The sequence below is a fragment of the Rhineura floridana genome, chromosome 4, assembly GCF_030035675.1.
Source record: "Rhineura floridana isolate rRhiFlo1 chromosome 4, rRhiFlo1.hap2, whole genome shotgun sequence".
Lineage (NCBI taxonomy): Eukaryota > Metazoa > Chordata > Lepidosauria > Squamata > Rhineuridae > Rhineura > Rhineura floridana.
This window is the reverse complement of record NC_084483.1, coordinates 137,350,810-137,368,949: the sequence shown is the minus strand read 5'-3', so window position 1 is coordinate 137,368,949 and position 18,140 is coordinate 137,350,810. Positions and strand designations below refer to the sequence as shown.

At 44.4% G+C, this 18,140-nt stretch overlaps 1 protein-coding gene across 2 annotated transcripts in view; it reads left to right on the top strand.

Annotated features, from left to right (window-relative positions):
* Positions 1-18,140, top strand: part of HEATR1 (HEAT repeat containing 1) — a 79,018-nt gene that overhangs the window by 35,066 nt on the left and 25,812 nt on the right. For both annotated transcript variants that reach the window (XM_061624567.1, XM_061624566.1), the window contains exons 22-31: positions 1,364-1,525; positions 2,372-2,611; positions 4,241-4,372; positions 5,449-5,555; positions 6,701-6,844; positions 8,340-8,455; positions 8,665-8,786; positions 9,594-9,722; positions 10,768-11,001; positions 11,468-11,594. In XM_061624567.1, the coding sequence (XP_061480551.1) occupies positions 1,364-1,525; positions 2,372-2,611; positions 4,241-4,372; positions 5,449-5,555; positions 6,701-6,844; positions 8,340-8,455; positions 8,665-8,786; positions 9,594-9,722; positions 10,768-11,001; positions 11,468-11,594 (1,513 nt within the window). The remainder of the gene's footprint in view (positions 1-1,363; positions 1,526-2,371; positions 2,612-4,240; positions 4,373-5,448; positions 5,556-6,700; positions 6,845-8,339; positions 8,456-8,664; positions 8,787-9,593; positions 9,723-10,767; positions 11,002-11,467; positions 11,595-18,140) is intronic.

Genomic DNA, 18,140 nt, shown 5'->3' with positions numbered 1-18,140 from the left:
AGACAAACTGGAACTGGTTCAGAGGAGGGCAACAAGGATGATCAGGGGACTGGAAACAAAGCCCTATGTGGAGAGACTGAAAGAACTGGGCATGTTTAGCTTGAAGAAGAGTAGACTAAGGGGAGATATGATAGCATTCTTCAAGTACATGAAAGGTTGTCACACAGAGGAGGGCTGAGATCTCTTCTCGATCGTCCCAGAGTGCAGGACACGGAATAATGGGGTCAAGTTGCAGGAAGCCAGATTTCAACTGGACATCAGGAAAAACTTCCTAACTGTTAGAGCCAGATGACAATGGAACCAATTACCTAGAGAGGTAGTGGGCTATCCAACACTGGAGGCATTCAGGAGGCAGCTGGACAGCCATCTGTCAGGAATGCTTTGATTTGGATTCCTGCATTGAGCAGGGGGTTGGACTCGATGGCCTTATAGGCCCCTTCCAACTCTACTATTCTATGATTCTATTATGATGTTCTCAGATTTTGCTAGGTTATTTCCTACATTTTATCTGATTTCTACATTCGTTTGGATGGAATTGGATATTTTAATTGTTTTTCATGATTTTATTGCTGGATTTTATGGATATGTGTTTGCATATTTTGTAAACCACTTTGGGAGGCTTTGCCTAAAAAGGGTCTTTAAAGCCTATTTATTAAATAAATTATTATTTAATACATTAGCAAAGCCTATTAATAAAATTTAGGGCAAGATTTTTCTTTGTTTGCGGGCCAAACTGACAAAAGAAGTCTTCTATTGACACGGAACCTTGCTGGGCTTTTTCACCCATGGTTCAAGCGCACATGGGGTTATTGGAGGTAGACTCCCAGCTGCTGCTCCTGTGGTGCTCTCTTGCTCAGCTGCCATATTTGTGTGCACACTGCAACCACACACACCTTTCCCAACCCAACTGACCCCCATCTGTCAGTGGAGTGCTAATAGGATAGGGATGACTCTTATGATCTGCCCTCCTCTTTGCAGTGTTTGCACATGTATCACAGTTGCATGGGAGAACCCAGGAGCTAAGCAGCTGGTTGTGTGCTGAGCAATAGCGTTAACCAAGACTGGTACTTGGGTGGGAAGCATATATGGCATTTGCAGAAGAGAGCAGCCCTGATTCAGCGCTCCGTACAGAAGCATTTGGGGTATACTTGGCTCCTGGATAGCAGGAAATGTTCATGCTGTTTCTAAACGCTTTTTCCCTCCGCTCCCATTACATAATAGCTCTGGTTTTCATATTTACAAATTGGTTGCAATACAGTTTTAGTAAATTTGTTGTTCAATCAGAAATAAATTGTTTCTGTACTTCATAAATAAATGTTGAATAGCTTCTTGGTGCTTCCCTCCCTCTTGTTTTATAATCTAGAGCCTTCATAATTTGTTTGAAGACCAGCAACATAAGCAAAAGGCACAGCAGCAGAAGTTGTCAGAAACACTAGACACATTGCTTGAATGTGTAGAAACCATCAAATGTCCTTCATACATTGCAAGGAACCTGATGAAAATTCTTCATGATGTCAATGGCAAGGTGTGTGGAATGCATTAAGTCAAAAGTTCTGAAAATGTGTGGGCCTGTCCAAAAGCATTTGCATTGCAGAGTGATTCTTTGCTGTCCCTAAACTAAATCATGCTTAGATTATTCCACAGAATCAGTTAAGATTTGCACTTTTTAGCTGAATGCAAACTATGCGTTGTGAATTCGGATCCAGATATATGTAGAAAACAGATCAGGCTTTTTTGTGTGTTCCGTGCAGTTGCTTTATTATTACTTCAAATCCCTGTATGGGACATTTTGAATAATAACAGGGCTCTGTGGCGTTGGATGTAACCTCTAAATTGCAAATTAAAAGCAAGATTCTGGAGACTTGGCTTTCCATGTGTCCTTTTTAATTTGTTCCTACAATTTGCTAAATATTAAGAGGCTGGCCTTCCTAAGGATACACAGATAGGGAATGATGCATCTGTGATTCTGTTTAGATTAGCCAACCTTGACCCCCTTCCAAACACTGCTCTCAGAATCTATGTCACGAGTTGCCAGCATGGCACCCATGGGCCCATATGTGCTTGCAGAGGCCTTCCCTGCTGCCCACAGGGTTGCCTCCCTCAGCTGAAATTAGTCTTGAAAGAAGCATTTTATTGTGGCCAATAGAAAAGGGGGGGCTGTGTGGTGTCCACAAGAGTTTCCCCAGTTTACAAACGTTCCCATGGTCCCAAAAGGCTTGGCGACCTGTAAATATTTTGTTGCTTTCTTTTTAGATGCTTACATTACATAGCACTGTATGCTTCAAGCATAAAACATGTTTCTGAAAGTTTGTTAAAGCTACAGTTAATCTTGAAAGCCTCTCTGTCTCTTACATGTGTTTTCTACTTTCAGGTGGTGCTGTCTCACTTGTTGCCTGTCCTTGATCGATTATTGGAGAAAGCTGTTAAGGAACCAGAGCAGATGTTAAAAGATGAAGCTCTTCTTCTGCATCTCATTCTTGGGAAATACAACAAGCATTCAGCAGCACTCCTTTGCACAAATCAGCACTGTCTGGATTTATTCATCAAAGCTCTGCATGCCTCCCAAGAAGTCTGCAAAGGATTTACTTTCCAGATTAGAGCTCTCGGGCAGGTGAGAGAGAGAGAGAGGTTGAGATTCACTAAACTTCACAGTGGAGTTTAGTACACTGAGCGTTTAAAAATGGGAAAGTTCATTCTCCACCCCAATTATCCACAGAAGCTCCTCCTTTCAGAGCACACTTCTGCTGATCATCGTTTTCTCCCTCCTTCCATTTTTCTTTTGATTTTTAATTAAGCATAATAAAGTATCTTTTTATCATCATCATCATCACCATAATAAAAAAGCTGCCAAACCCTTATGCAAATACATAGGGTGGTATCCAATGCTAATCCTACTCAGAGTAGATCCATTGAAGTTAGTGAACATGACTAACTTAGGTCATTAATTTTGGTGGGCATACTCTGAGCTGGACTTAGTTGAGTACAAACCATTAGGGGGGGTGTTGTAAACCGCTTAGAGGTTCTGTGTTACAATCAAGCAGCATATAAATTTTGTTAAATAAATAAACTGCAGTGCAGTACCACACTTGGGAGAAACAACACCTGGAGGACTGTTGCCTTCATGCCCTGCTTGTGGGCTTTCTGGTAGCATCTGCCAGGCTCCTGTTGAAACAGGAAGTTGGACCAAATAGACCTTTTAGTCTGATCCAGAATGGTTCTTTTTTATTATTGCAGTATATCAGACATGAGGGGTCCAAGTTCTAGGCTCTGATAAACAAGCTTGAGTATCGGTCTATAAAAAAGAACGTTATTGTCTTGTTTATGAAGGTTCCATTGTTAATTCAGTGTGAATAGAATCCACAATGAGGTTTATTCTGTGTTCTGCCTTGCCTGGATCTAGTCTTGTCCCAGAGCTTTCAATAGCTGGGTTTGCACATGCTTTTAGGTAACAGGGAGCGACCCTTTGGATAGAGGGGGTGCCTTTGTTTGATTTTTCTTGTCAGCTAGTATTAAGCAAGAGATGTATGACATCCTAAACACAAAATTCAGCATTAGATTTATGAAGGCTTGCATTTAAGTTTTATGTTCTGCCACATCCTGAAGACCGTGGGACACAATGTGTTTTATAAAAATTGTAGTCCAGTGGTGTGTATGTTGAACTTGAACCTGAAAACCCATTGTCAAGTATTCCTCCCCTTAGTGTCCCAGGTGTCCTCAGAATGCCTGGATAACTTTTGTCAGCAAAGACACCTGGTGAGCTCTTCAGGTTTACATGCCAGAGGTGCTTCTCATCATAGGACATGCACTGCTAAGGCTACTACGTACTTTTATCATGTTGCTTGCCACTGAAGCAATCAGCCCCAGAAATCCTCAATATCCTCCTATGCCCATCTGTTTGTCCCTGCTAAGGTAGGCCATTGTCATCAGTCTTGGTGTCCTCTGCGACAGAAACGCCCACACTGAGGTTTATCTTGCTTTGATTCAAGCATGCTTGTGTCTCCATCATCCTCCCTCTGTCATTCAGTTTCCGGTCCTCCCTGCTCACCTTCCAGCCTGATTACCATCCCCACTCCTCACACTTAGGTAAAAATCTTAGTTTAGTCATGTCACTATTTCTCAGCTTCAATTCCCCATTTGTAAAGTGGGAATACGATTGATCCTTTCTTCCAGGATGTGAGTATAATGCATACAAAATGTATAATGTTTTACAAATTATCACTCTCTTTTTGGTCATTTCTAGATTACAAAACCATTTTTTGCTGCAGTGCCAGATGGGAAGGTTCAGCAAAAGATTTTGGGAGTTTTGTTTGATTTACTGCTAAACTGCAAAAATCCACGTTGTGCGCAGACAGTCAGCAGTGTTTTTAAAGGGGTAAGATAGTCTTAATCTCTTGGGATAATGAGAGTCTCTTGGGATAATGAGAGTATCCTCTTGTTATTTGGAACTAGAATATACCATCATGATAGGATTATTATGTTTACACTTTACAGATTGCAGATTGCATTGCTCTCAACGTAGTGCTCCATAGGAACTAACACACATATGCTAAGTTAGGGAGAATAAAAGCATGGAATAATCATTAGAATAATATTCTAGAAAACTGGAATATTCTTTCATATTGGTATGTGTGCATATGTGTCATCATTAAGTAAAAAATAATATTGAAGGGAAGATTTTGTTAAACAATTTTGCCTTTCAAGAACATAAATATAATTGTGTTTTGAATACACAACAAAGTTGCTGTTTCCACATAAGTGTGTTTCATAAGTTGTCTTCTAGCAACCTTCCTGTTTTAATACTTCTGTCTTAATATGCACATAGCATATTTTGTTGCCCATGAGTTTATATATTTTCTCTACATGTACGCAGACATGGTATTGCCATAACCAATTAAAGAATGGGTGGGCAGATCATAGGGCAGGGATGGGGTACCTGTAGCCCTCTAGATGATGTTGGACTCCAGTTCCCATTAGCCTCAGCTGGCATGGCTAATGGTCAAGGTCGATGGACGATGTAGTCCAGCAACATCTGGAGGGCCAAAGGTTCCTACCTCTCTTACATAGTAATATTCATCTAAGCCATCCTCAGAGTAGGCCCACTAAAATCAATGGACTTAAGTTTTTTTATTTGTGTGTATGTAACAGAATTAGTTGTAGAAAGATCTGAGCGATTTACATGAAGTTACTTTTGTCCATTTATTTCAGCGATGCTACTGTTCAGTATGACTGACATTGGATTTCATTTTTATATTCCAACTGAGCCATGCAGGTTCAGTGAAACTGCATTGAGCAGGGGGTTGGACTCGATGGCCTCATAGGCCCGTTCCAATTGTACTATTCTGTTCTATGAAATATTGACCTGGACATGCAGTACATACTGTGAGGCGTGGTGGGTAACTGATGTGTGCTTTTAGAACACTTTTAGATACTTCCTTATATATTCTTTAGATTTCAGTTGATGCTGAGCAGGTTAGTGTGGAACTGGAACCTCTACCAAAAGCTAAGAATGTGGCTAGTGTTCACCAGACAAGAAGGCAGAAGATGCAGCAGCAGAGGTACAATGGATAGATTGATTACATGAAACATTAATTCAGTATCTCTAGAAAAGGGGCTCAGAAAGGAAGTAGGTGGTCAGTGGAAAGCTCTTTTTCACTACTTGTTGCCATTGGAAGGTCCAGACACTGGAGTGTTCTCCCCTGCCCCCTAGGAGGCAGGGTTTTTTCTAGAAGAAAGATTTGACTGGAGGTGGCAGTTGAATGGATGCAAATCTCTGGGCCTGCTCTGTTTTGTGAGGGGAACCAAAGATATAAGACTTCTGACAAAAAGTTGTGGAATAGAGCATACTTTTCACAGGCTGCAATATCCTGTTTAAACTCAGCAGCTGATCTTATTAAATGGCAAATTGAAAGAAGTGGATTTTTTTTACCTCAGAATGCCTCATAATCAATATATCTTATTGTGTGTTATTCCTGTACTGTCATTCAACACATTTTTTTGCAGGGGAGGGCTTTATCGATGCTCAGGGTTGAAAACTCAACTGATTCTGGTTGATTCAGACCCAGACAGTAAGGATGGATTGACTGGAGAAGCAGCATGTGCTCACTTCCCTCAGCTGAAAACTTTTTCTCTGTGACTATGAGGGCTAGAAACTCTGTCTGAGATCCTGGAGAGCAGCTGCTGGTCTGAGTAGACTCTACTGGGCTGGATAGACTAATCATCTGTCCTGGTGTAAAGTAGCTTCAAATGTTAAGCTTTTTAAAAATTAACAGTGAAGTTGTTTTTTATTTGACCTTCCCCAAAATATACATTTAAGCAAAAAAATTGTCCAGTTGCCTTGGTCCCCCATATGTTGTCATCCACTTCTTGAGATTAGAGGTGTTGCTCACTCTGTCAGTTAGCAGGATGAGGAGAGATGGGTATCTGGGCAGAGCCTTCTTTGTAGTGTCCCCAGCTTAATGGGATCAATTAGCTGCTTTAGCCCAACCTTCCAAACAATCTGCTGATACTGTAAATTATTTCGTATTATGCAAGCATCCACTCCGGTATTGATTACAAAGAAGTTCCACTCTGGTGTGTGTGTGTTTTCTTTATTAAATGTTATTGTAGTTTTCATTGTGTTTATATTCAGAGAAACTTGTTTCTTTGAAAACTGATGAAGTAAGCTTTTATAAATGGAAGTAAATCTGTTTTCATCCTTCAGAAAAGCTCAAGATCAAGCATGTGTACAAGAAGAAAACAGTGTGAACTGGCAGAGAGTCATACTTATCCTGGAATTGCTGCAACATAAGAAGAAGCTCAAACAGCCGCTAGCACTGATACCTACCCTTTTCAGCTTGCTGGCTAGGTAAAGATGCTCCAGTTTTAGAGGGCAATGGGTCTTAGCTGTCCTGCCAAATATATACATTGTATTGATCTCTTGTGATACTGTATCCCAGCCTTCCTCAGCCAATGGCAGTGCTGGCTGAGATTTATGGGACTTGTCATCCAAAACATTTGGAGGGCACCAAATTGAGGAAAGTTGCTCTGGGGTGGGAAGAAGCACACTTTTAATACCAGACTTGTTCTTACATTAGACTGAACATAAGTATAAGCTTTCTATAAATGTATAAATGTTTATGTGAAAGGCTGTATGCTTATTGATTTGTACAGCACGAGTTGTATTTAGCTACTCAGAGTAAACACAGTGAAATTAATGAACCTGTTAGTCATCCCCATTAGTTTTAGTTGGTCTACTCTGAGTAGGATTAGCATTGAATACCACCCTAAAACCATTGTGAACACAGGTATGCAGACTGCACACTCATTAAACCTTACATGTGAATAACTATATGTGTATAGCTCTACTGTTTGTGTACATGGATTGTACACTCATTGAATGTAACGTGTGAAATACCAAACACAACACTGGAATGGGAAGATGGAGAAGGGTCATTGGTGTGTTGGATTTGTGGGGTTCCCCCCCACAAAATGTTTCTTCCTTTGAATGTCATTGTATAACTTTGTCACAAATATATTAGGCAATAAAAAGCAATGTTGCGTTATATATTATAATATTGTACAATGGAAGCTTGCTCTAACACATCTCACCGTACCGCAGAATTGGATATGCGGTGGGTATAACCATGTCCCCTGAGTAAAATACAGTATACCTTATCTTTTGGTTTTATACATATTTTTGCTCTTCTGTGCTCCTTGTCCCTAATGAGTTTTCCATTTGCTTCCCCTAGGACATTCCTGAGTCTTTTTTCCTGTCAGCATTCTTTTTAAAAATCTTTGTCCTGGCATTGTCCTCTCTCCCACCCTTTTCCTTCCTGGTATTTTTTCCTAAGGGACACTTGCCTCTTGAGTCCTCCAAGTTCTTTCGCTACCGTCTATAGACTTTTATTTGTTAACTTGTTTTTTCCTCTCTGTTATTTATTTATTTCATTTATATCCCATCTTTCTCCAAGGAGCTCAAGGTGGCATACATGGTTCTCCCATTCCTCATTTAATTCTCACAACAACCATGTGAGATAAGTTAGACTGAAAGGCAGTGATGGCCCAAGGTCTTCCAGTAAGCTTCATGGCTGAGCAGTCTCCCAGGTCCTAATCCAACACCAACCACTACACCACACAGTTGCCCTTCCTGCTTCTTCCTTCCCAGTCTGTTCCTCAGCTGCAGTGTTTTTTTCCCCTCTCTAGGAACCAGTAGTACTTGCTGGCTTTAACCCTTTCAGTGCAGTGTTCATTATAATGTGGAGGCCCTATACCACAGGTGCATCCTTTGTCCCCCGACCCCTGCGTTATAACAAGCTTTCACTGTGTTTCACCAGTTCTTTAACTGTCTTCTGAATTTCCAGATGTCTGGAACCTTCTTCAGAACATGAACATCTGGAATATATAAAACAGCTAATACTTGGTGGTCTGTTAAACATTTGTCAGAAACTGTCTCCAGATGGTAGCAGGATAAAAGCAGGTAAAGAAAAAAAAGTCTTTCAGTTTTGGATCTGGTGTACGAAAGTGTGTCCCAGGCTTTATATACACTAATGCCTTTTTAAATGTATGTGTTTTATGTAATAAGGCTGATAATATGAAAACAGCATATATTGGTGTGTGAATGTAATTGTAACAAGGTTTATTCCTAATATTAAATTAAGCCTATGCATTCTTTCTTTACTTTTTGAGGTACCCTTGATGAAGAGAAGTTTAATGTTGAGTTGATAGTTCAATGCATCCGGGTTTCAGAAATGCCTCAGACACATTACCATGCCTTGCTCTTGCTGGGTGCTGCTGCAGGTTTGTTTCCTGTGAGTATAGACTCTTTTACATGCATGTTACCAGGGACTTGAAATTTAAATGGGTTTCTAAGAAGAAATAAGACTTTTTTAAAGCCGTCCTAAGTTCTGGGGTTTCTTTATGCATTGATTTAAATCATTAGTCTTGTGGATGAGTCTGCTGATTTCTCTTTCCTGATCCAGTCCTATGCTTGAAACATTTCTGTTTTTCAAGTTTCTTCCTTCAAGTACCTTATCAAAGCATATGTCATTATCACAACCTTTCTGGGAGCACTCTGGCCTTACCTAACCTTACTCTTGCCTATCCCCATCTCAGACAATTCCAGGCAGGGGCATTCTCACATCTCTGTTCTGAATAGCACCTGCCTCCTAATGATGACAAATGTTGAAGAGTTGTCATTGCTTCCTGCTGTTGCATAGAAAATGCTGTCCCCTGTCTTCTCAAGAGCCAGTAGACCCTGCTCTCACAGCAGCAAGAAGCTCCGCATGCCTTGCATTGGCAGTTGGGAGGGCCTCTCTATATGCTACAGATCCTGCTTGCCCAGCAGCACCTAAGGCTGTCAAGAAAGAAAAAGAAAGAAAGCCTTTTTCTGCCATGATAGGCTCGTTGTCCTGATATTGGGTTTAGGGTATCATGGGCTGTGCAAATTAGGAAAACATGATGGGTTCCTATAATTTAAAGAAGATTGGGAACTACTGACTTAATTTCAGTAGGAAGGAAGGAACTGTTTAAGCAGGGAAAACAAAGGGCATTATAGGAATGAATCATTGAAAGCAAGCCCTAATGTGTTACGGGGTTGACTGATTTCTCTCGTCCAGGTTAAAGTGCTGCACAACATCATGCCCATTTTTACTTTCATGGGGGCAAACGTCATGCGCCTGGATGATGCTTACAGTTTTCAAGTGATTAATAAAACAGTGAAGATGGTCATTCCTGCTCTTATACAGGTAAGGCATTTTAAACTGGGGAACGGGTAAAAGAAGCTTGGCCAGTATCCAGAATAGAACTGTTCTTATTTCTGTTGTGTTCTGCTAATATTTGAAGTTGTTGACTGGCTTTCTGTTGAGTTTTGGTGCCGTTTTCCATACCGTTGTAGACTTTCCCCCTTCTTTTTCCATAGAATCTGTAAATGATCTGGTGGTGAATTTACCTTTAGTGTTTTCAGAGAAGATTCTGTGGTACTTAATCCACAACTACATGGTAAGGGAGTGATAGGACTGTGCAGCTAAAAGGTAGATTGTCCTTGATAAAATGAGTAAGTGGGAAGGTTCCATAGGGTAAGTAACTTTGGGAAAGCAGTAAGTGGCAATGTTTGTATTAAAGCTTTCTTACCAGTCATTAACTCCTTATGTCTTGACATTTCACTTTGTTAACAAAAGTGACTAACATCCTGCAAATTGCAAAAGTTGGACTCAGAAAACATCTGTTGGAAGCCAGAGGTTTTCTAGCTGAAATACTGAGCCTTATACCTGCAGGTCCTCTTTGAAGGTTCAGTATTTTCCCAGCATAAGATACACATTAGGTGTAGTCATTGTAGTGGCCTCACAGATGGTGCCAGTAGTCAGGGATGATGGGAACTGTAGTCCAACAACATGTGGAAGGCAACAAGTTGTCTAATTCTGATCTTCGCTGTCTTCTAGTTGTGGGTTAATAAAATCAAGTGCACCTGGGTCTTAACAAGTTATAGTGTTCTTTCAAGTGTTGGATCAGGCCTGACTTCCTATCAGTTCATGGCTTTTGGCCTCCAGAACTTCACCATTAGCACCCACAGACCCACTGATGCCCTTAAAAAAAAAAAGATGAGTTTCAAGGTCTTTTTATATTATCAGTTCTTGAAGTTCTTGAAGTTGTTATTGTAACTTTAGGTGTTCCTCCATGTTTTAGAAAGGGCCCCACCTGTGGTTTTTTTAATTGCTTACTATGAAACAAAATGCTGTTCGGGTTGCAATTTGCATGTACAACATGTTAATTCTTTGACTATTTTCTTTTTAGGCTGAGGAGGATAGCAGTTCTGCAGAAACGACAGGAAATGTGGAAGAGGTGGTAATTAAAATAATCCGTGTGTTTGCGGATGCTTTGCCTCATGTGCCTGAGCACCGACGCCTTCCAATCCTGGAGCAGCTGATAAGCACTTTGGGAGGGGAGCGATTTCTCTGGGTTCTTCTAGTGTTGTTGTTTGAACAGCATGTGACAAAATCCATGGCTGCAGTAGCCAACGGGGAGAAGGTAAGAACTGTCTTCTCTTGTGTAACCTTTGCTTAAAACCTTGATCACTGAGATCTTCTCATGGGGCACTGTTGGTAGTCCCCCATACGCCTCAGGTCTGGTGGCTCTTCACCAGGGACCAAGTCTTTAGTGTGGCAGGCCCTGCCCTGTGGAACTCCTTGCCAATCAAAGTCAGGCAGAAGTCGCCCCTGCTTTCCTTCAGAAGTCTTTTTAAAATTGGCTGTTCAGACAGGCCTTTGGAAAGTGACTTTTTTAGCAACCAGTTTTATTGACACTTACTGATGTTGTTGTTATAGAGGGATTCTGTTTTTGTGTTGTACACTGCCCTGTGGTTTTTTAAATGGAAGTGCCATTCATAAATAAATAAATAATGTCATGCTAGTGGCTAATTTCCTTTTTAAAGTTATGACATTTCCCCCTCTCTCCTTCTCTCCCCCCCCCCCAACAAATCTCCTTACTTCTGCAGGATACCGTTTTGGAGACTGATACAGAATTCTGGATTTCTATATGCTGTGAATTTAGTGCAATACAACAGCTACAGAGTTTGATGAAAGTCCTGGACTATTTAAAAAAACTACCAGAGAACAAGGACGGTAATTGCTAGAAAAATAACTTGCGCGACTCTGCCTTAAATACATGCCACTTTAAGCAGAAACATTTGGATTTAAACCAGTATTCCTACTTATGTGGTTTATAATCACAGGTGCACAGGCCAATCTTCTGGGGGAGGTGGTGGTATTAGGAGATTCTGTGATAGCTGCTCTGCCACATCCAAAGTCCTGCCTGCTCACAGTGACCAGAGTGATGGGGCAGATTTTTCTCATTTCTGCTTCCTTTTAATCCCCCCCCCTTGACAACAATGGGAAGGAAATTAACTATGTCAGCCCCAGGGCTGGCATCATTAGAGGCTAAATCAATGGGCACGTTAGGGGAATAAGAGGGCTCTGGATTCTGCTGATCCAAGGGCACCCAAACGTGCTCACAGAACACCCCTTTACCCAAACTCCCTCCCCCCCACACTGCCAGTAGAAGACCACCAGTGTTACATCTATGCCAGTAGAGATTTCCATGGGTGTGCTTGCGGGGGGGGCACTGGTCACATAAATGCTATCCCACCATTGAATTGAGTCAGAGGGTGACATGATAGAAGTATATAAAATTATGCATGGCATAGAGAAAGTAGACAGAGAAAAGTGTTTCTCTCTCTCTCGCAAACACTAGAACTTACAGACATCCAAAGAAGCTGAATGCTGGAAGACTCAGGAGAGACAAAAGAAAGTACTTTTTCACACAGCACATAGTTATGGAATTCACTCCCACAAGAGACAGTGATGGTCACCAACTTGGATGGCTTAAAAAAGGATTAGCCAAATTCATGGAGGAAAGGCTATCAGTGGCTACTAACTACGATGGCTTTGCTCTATCTTCATAGTCAGAGGCAGTATGCTTCCAAATACTAGTCACTGAAAACTGCAGGAGGGGAGAGTGCTCTTGCACTCAGGTCCTGCTTGCAGGCTTCCCATGGACATCTGGTTGGCCACTGTAAGAACAGGATGCTAGACTAGATGGGTCACTGGCCTGATCCAGTAGGCCCTTCTTATGTTCTTAACCCCCCACTGCAGCAGTGGAACAACACTTCTACTGCATCCAATAGCTCCTCAGCTGGCCTTTGCCCAGCTTTAGGATTGCCTCCTTAATATTTATTTCCTCACTGCGTTTAAGGAATGTGTACTCCAGGTGCTTAAATTACTCCTTCTGTTGGGGGCACTACCTCCATGTTATTGTTTGCTTATATGCAGTGACACACTAAACAGATCTGGTTATTTTCCATAGGAGGTATGCCATCACTGCGGGTAGTGACTCCACCTATCGTCCGAAGGCAAGAATGTTTCTGAAGTCAAGACTAGGGGCGTCAGGCCCCTCCCACTCTCCAGTTCATTCTTGCCTTCGTACCGAACAAGTTTGAAATTCTTGCTAGCGTAGCTTCTGATAAGTTTTCTCTGTATTTGTGTGATGGGTGGGAGGTTTGTGTGTGTACTCCTGTACCTTCCTTTTCCCCTCTCCTATCTCAACTGTTTTGGCTATACGTAATTTGTTCTGGGGAATTTCGTTGGGGGGGTTCTCCCTTGCCCTCGTTTTTTCCCCCGTCACCAGCCTAACGGCTCTTAGGGAGACCGCGGCTGCGGCTCCCTTTTCCCTCAGGCGGCGGACGTAGTTTCTACTCAGGAGCTTGCGGCTGCAGCTTCCTGGTCCGTTCCGCCGCATATTTCGTGCCTTTTTTGGCTGGCACTTACAAGGAGCCTGCGGCTGCGGCTCCTTTTGTCTTTGGTTACTGCCGCGGCAACTTTTTGAGGCGGCCCCAGAGCCTAGGCTCCGTGTCTCACGGACATTCGGGGAGACCGCGGCTGCGGCTCTCCCTCCTTTAGCAGGCGAACTACAATTAACTAGAGCTTGCGGCTGCAGCTCTCTGTCCCCGCTGCCTCTATCCTTTTTCTCCCCCCCTTGCCACCTATTATCGCGGCAGCTCCAGAGCCTGCGGCTGCGGCTCTGTGTCAGAGCCCCTATCTGGTGGGGTTGCTCCGCCTCCCCCGGCTCGTCTGCGGCATCTTAAGCCTACCGCAACTGCCTTTAGAGCCCGCGGCTGCGGCTCATTCTTTCCCTCGTTTGCTGAGCCCAATCGTGCTCTCCCAGCCCAGCGGTCCCAGAGTTTTGGTTTGAGACTGTTTTGTGCTTGCTGGTGCGTTCCTGTGACCGCCATTGCTTCTTTATCACCCCAAGCTTCTCTGATTGGCCAATTTTCCCGCCATTTTTTGCGGCCGCCATTTTATTTGTCTCTTTCTGTCTAGTCAGTTACAGTGCCAAAAAGAGGGGTCTCAATTACACGGGCTGTAATTTGCAGAGCCAAGGCTTTCTGGCAGCCCCACAGCGTGATTTACATAGCTTTCTCTCTGCTACTGCTGCTGCCTCTTGCGACTATTTGAATACTGCAACTGCTTGAAGCTGTTCCTACTATACCAAAACTGTTTGAACTGTGCATTCTGCCCCATCTGTGGCCGTGTACAAAGACTGTCCATACTATACAAAAGCTGTTTGCTCTGTACATTCTGCCCCATCCGTGGCCGTGTACAAAGGCTGTTGGTTATATACAAAAGCTGCTGGACGTGTACAAAGCCTGTTATTGCTGCAACTGATACCTAGTGTGCAAGGTATTGATACCCAATAAACCCTGTCTGGACTGTACATTCTGCCCCATCCGTGGCCGTGTACCAAGGCTGTTGATATTATGCAAAGCTGTTTGAACTGTACATTCTGCCCCATCCGTGGCCGTGTACCAAGGCTGTTGATAATATACAAAGCCGTTTGAACTGTACATTCTGCCCCATCCGTGGCCGTGTACCGGGCTGTTGATACTATATAAGGCTGTTTGAACTGTACATTCTGCCCCATCCGTGGCCGTGTACCAAGGCTGTTGATACTATACAAAGCTGTTTGAACTGTACGTTCTGCCCCACCCGTGGCCGTGTACCAAGGCTATTGCTACCACGCAAAGCTGTTTGAACTGTACATTCTGCCCCATCTGTGGCCGTGTACCAGAGCTGTTGATACTGTGCAAAGCTGTGCAAATATTACATTCTGCTCCATACTGTACCACACCTACGGATACTGTGCCAAGATATCTGGACGTGCATTCTGGTCGTGTACTAAGCCTGTTCATAGTGTACATTCTGCCCCATCGTGGCAGTGTACTTAGCCATCAGCCATTGCATTCTGCCCCAGTCGTGTGCCGTATACTGAGCCTGTTCGGGTCTGTACATTCTGCCCCATCGTGGCAGTGTACTGATACCCATAGAAAATATAAGATGGCGGAACAGTGCATTCTGCCCCATCGTGGCAGTGTACTGCTACCCTTAATAAATATATGATGGCAGAACAGCCATAGACAACCCAGGCAACCTTACAAAGCTGTTATGACTGTACATTCTGCTTCATCCCATCTGTGGCCGTGTACTAAGCCTGTTCATAGTGTACATTCTGCCCCATCATGGCAGTGTACTTAGCCATCAGCCAGTGCATTCTGCCCCAGTCGTGTGCCGTGTACTGAGCCTGTTCGGGTCTGTGCATTCTGCCCCAGTCGTGTGCCGTGCACTGCTACCCTTAAAATATATGATGGCAGAACAGCCAGAGACAACCCAGGCACCCAAGCCGAAACAACAGCCAGAGGCAAACCAGACGACCAAGCCTAAAACACCTAAGGCAGTCAAACATAAGCATGTTAAAGCGGTTGCCAAAACAAAACATCTTGCCAGCCACAGCACAACCAAGCGACCTCGCTATGTCTCTGCTCCAGATCCAGAGGGTTCAACCCATGCACCGTTAACTACCCTCTTTCAGTCTCCTGCTGCATCCTCTGATGAGGAGGACTTCCCTGGCGTTTCTGAGCATCCAACGGTCACCCAACCCAGGGCTTACTCTATTTCACAACCTGTGGGGCCGTCTGCACTTCCGCCTATCCAAGAGCAATGGGCTACATCTCCAGGACTGCAGCTGTCCCAGGAGTTCATTACTCAACTTCAGGGCATGCTGTCGTTTTTCGCTCAGAGACAGTCACCATCACGAGTTCCCGCTATACCTCCACACAGTGGGGACCAACTTGCTCACAGTGAGACGAACCCTTCATGTTCTCCAAATCCATTTGACATTGCCAGGGGCAGGTTTGCTGATGACGTCTCTGGTGCGGAAGATTCCGCATTTCCGCTGCAAGACGAAGGAGACATCTGGAGTGACCATTCGGAACATGAGCAGGATACATCCTATCGCCTCTTCGATTCCTCAGACTACCAACCTCTTGCGCGCAGAGTGTTGAACACCCTAGGCCTTCAATCCACCCCAACTGCAGATGCTACTCCCGCTTTAAAAGGGGCCAGGGTCTTGAAATCCCCTGCTCCAGCAGAACCCTATCTACCTGTGCCAGACCCCATCGCTAAACTGGCCAAGGATGAATGGTCTCACCCCTTACAAGCACGCCGTTTTAATAACATTGCGGACAGACTTTATCCTTTGGCCCCGGACTTTACTACCAAGCTGGCCGTCCCTGGCATAAACGAGCCAATTTCCAGTTTAGTTTCCAGATCTTTCTTGCCACGGGAAGGAGAATCTCATTTAAAGGATGCCACTGAGCGGAGACTGGACTTCGCCTTACGCAAGTCTCATGAGGCTACCGCCTTTTCTATGCGGGCATCTACATCAGCCTGTATTTTTACCAGGGCAGCGATGATGTGGTTGGACGACCTCATTGAGGATCCCAATCCAGACCCTGTTTCTCTGCGAAGATCGTTAATAAAATTGCGCAAAACAGCTGCTTTCGTGGCCGACGCCACCTTGGACGCAAATCAGCTAGGGGCACGCGCCATGGCGGCTCAGGTTGTGGCCCGACGGACACTCTGGCTTCGTCACTGGCAGGCTGACTCTACTGCCAGAGTTAATCTATCACGGGCACCTTATGCTGGATCTTTACTTTTCGGTGAGGGAGCACTAAAGGCAGTGCTTGTTGACCCTAAGGACACTCGAAAGCCTGTCTTGGCCACAGTCAGAAACATCAAGCGCAGGCGGTGTTCCTGTCTCCAGACCGCATAACCACCATCACAGACATCGCAAGATCCCTGATGCACAAAACATCCGCAGACGTCATGCTTCTAGCCAGGGCTCTAGGAATGTTGGTGTCCACCATTCACATTGTTCCATGGGCTCGAGCCCATACTCGTCAGCTACAGTGGGTCTTACTGCCGTTCCAACACGACATTGCCAGCTCAAACCATCGAGCAATTCCCTTGAGCCCCAAACCGCGTTTATCATTCCGCTGGTGGACGAGGGTAAAACATCTCAACCGAGGCACTCCGTTCAGAGAACCCCACAGGACTGTCATCACCACAGATGCCAGTCTCCTCGGCTGGGGAGCCCACTGCAACTCTCAGTTTGTTCAAGGGGTTTGGACTGCAGCAGAACTGGCTCAGAGCATCAATTGGCTGGAGCTAAAGGCGGTCCACTTTGCTCTGCTCCATTTTCAATCTCTGCTCCTCTTGGACCATGTTCTTATTCGAACCGACAACACGTGTGCAAAATCACATTTGAACAGACAAGGGGGAACGAGGTCGCGTTCCTTACAGGATCTAGCTTACCTCATCTTCAACTGGGCGGAACACAATCTACAGTCCTTGAAAGCAGAGCATCTTAGAGGTATTTGGAATGTGACAGCGGACTGGCTCAGCAGACAGCAAGTCTTCCCAGGAGAATGGGAACTTCATCCGACCGTTTTCCATCTTCTCCAGCGTCGATTCAGCCCCTTCTCAGTCGACCTGTTTGCTTCCAGTCGCAATTACCAGCTTCCCAGGTACTTCACACGATACCTGGACATAACAGCAGAAGCGGTGGATGCTCTGTCAATACCGTGGCCGGATGGCCTATTGTACGCCTTCCCTCCAATAGCACTGTTAGCCAGAACCTTGCAGAAGGCACGGCGCGAGAGGGCACGGCTAGTGCTGATAGCACCATATTGGCCCCGTCGACCGTGGTTCTCGGATCTCCTTGCAATGTCGGTGACGGATCCTTGGCCACTACCAGTCAGGCCAGACCTCCTATCTCAGGGCCCAGTATGTCATCAAGACCCCAAGTGGCTCAACCTAACAGCGTGGCTTTTGAATGGCGACATTTGAGGTCGGCTGGACTGTCGGACGCTGTCATTGACATTATTCTAGCCTCGAGACGACCATCCACCCCCCGTATATATCAACATACTTTGGTGGCTTTTTCCAGGTGGTGTCAGACTCAGCACCTCAATCCTTCACAGGCTACAGTACAACAAGTACTGCAATATCTTCATAGGGGCCTCATGATGGGACTTAGACCCAACACATTGCGTCGACACGCGTCCACTCTGTCGTCCATTATTTCAGTGTCCTCCACTGGTGCCCCTATTGCCTCACATCCGTTCATCAAACGCTTCCTCAGAGGCACTGCTCTACGTTCACCGGCTGTAGTCCACCATTTTCCCTCATGGAGTCTGTCAAAGGTTCTGCAGGCCTTACAATGCCCTCCGTTTGAGCCTCTCAGGACTGTGCCTTTACGTCTGCTGTCCTTCAAGG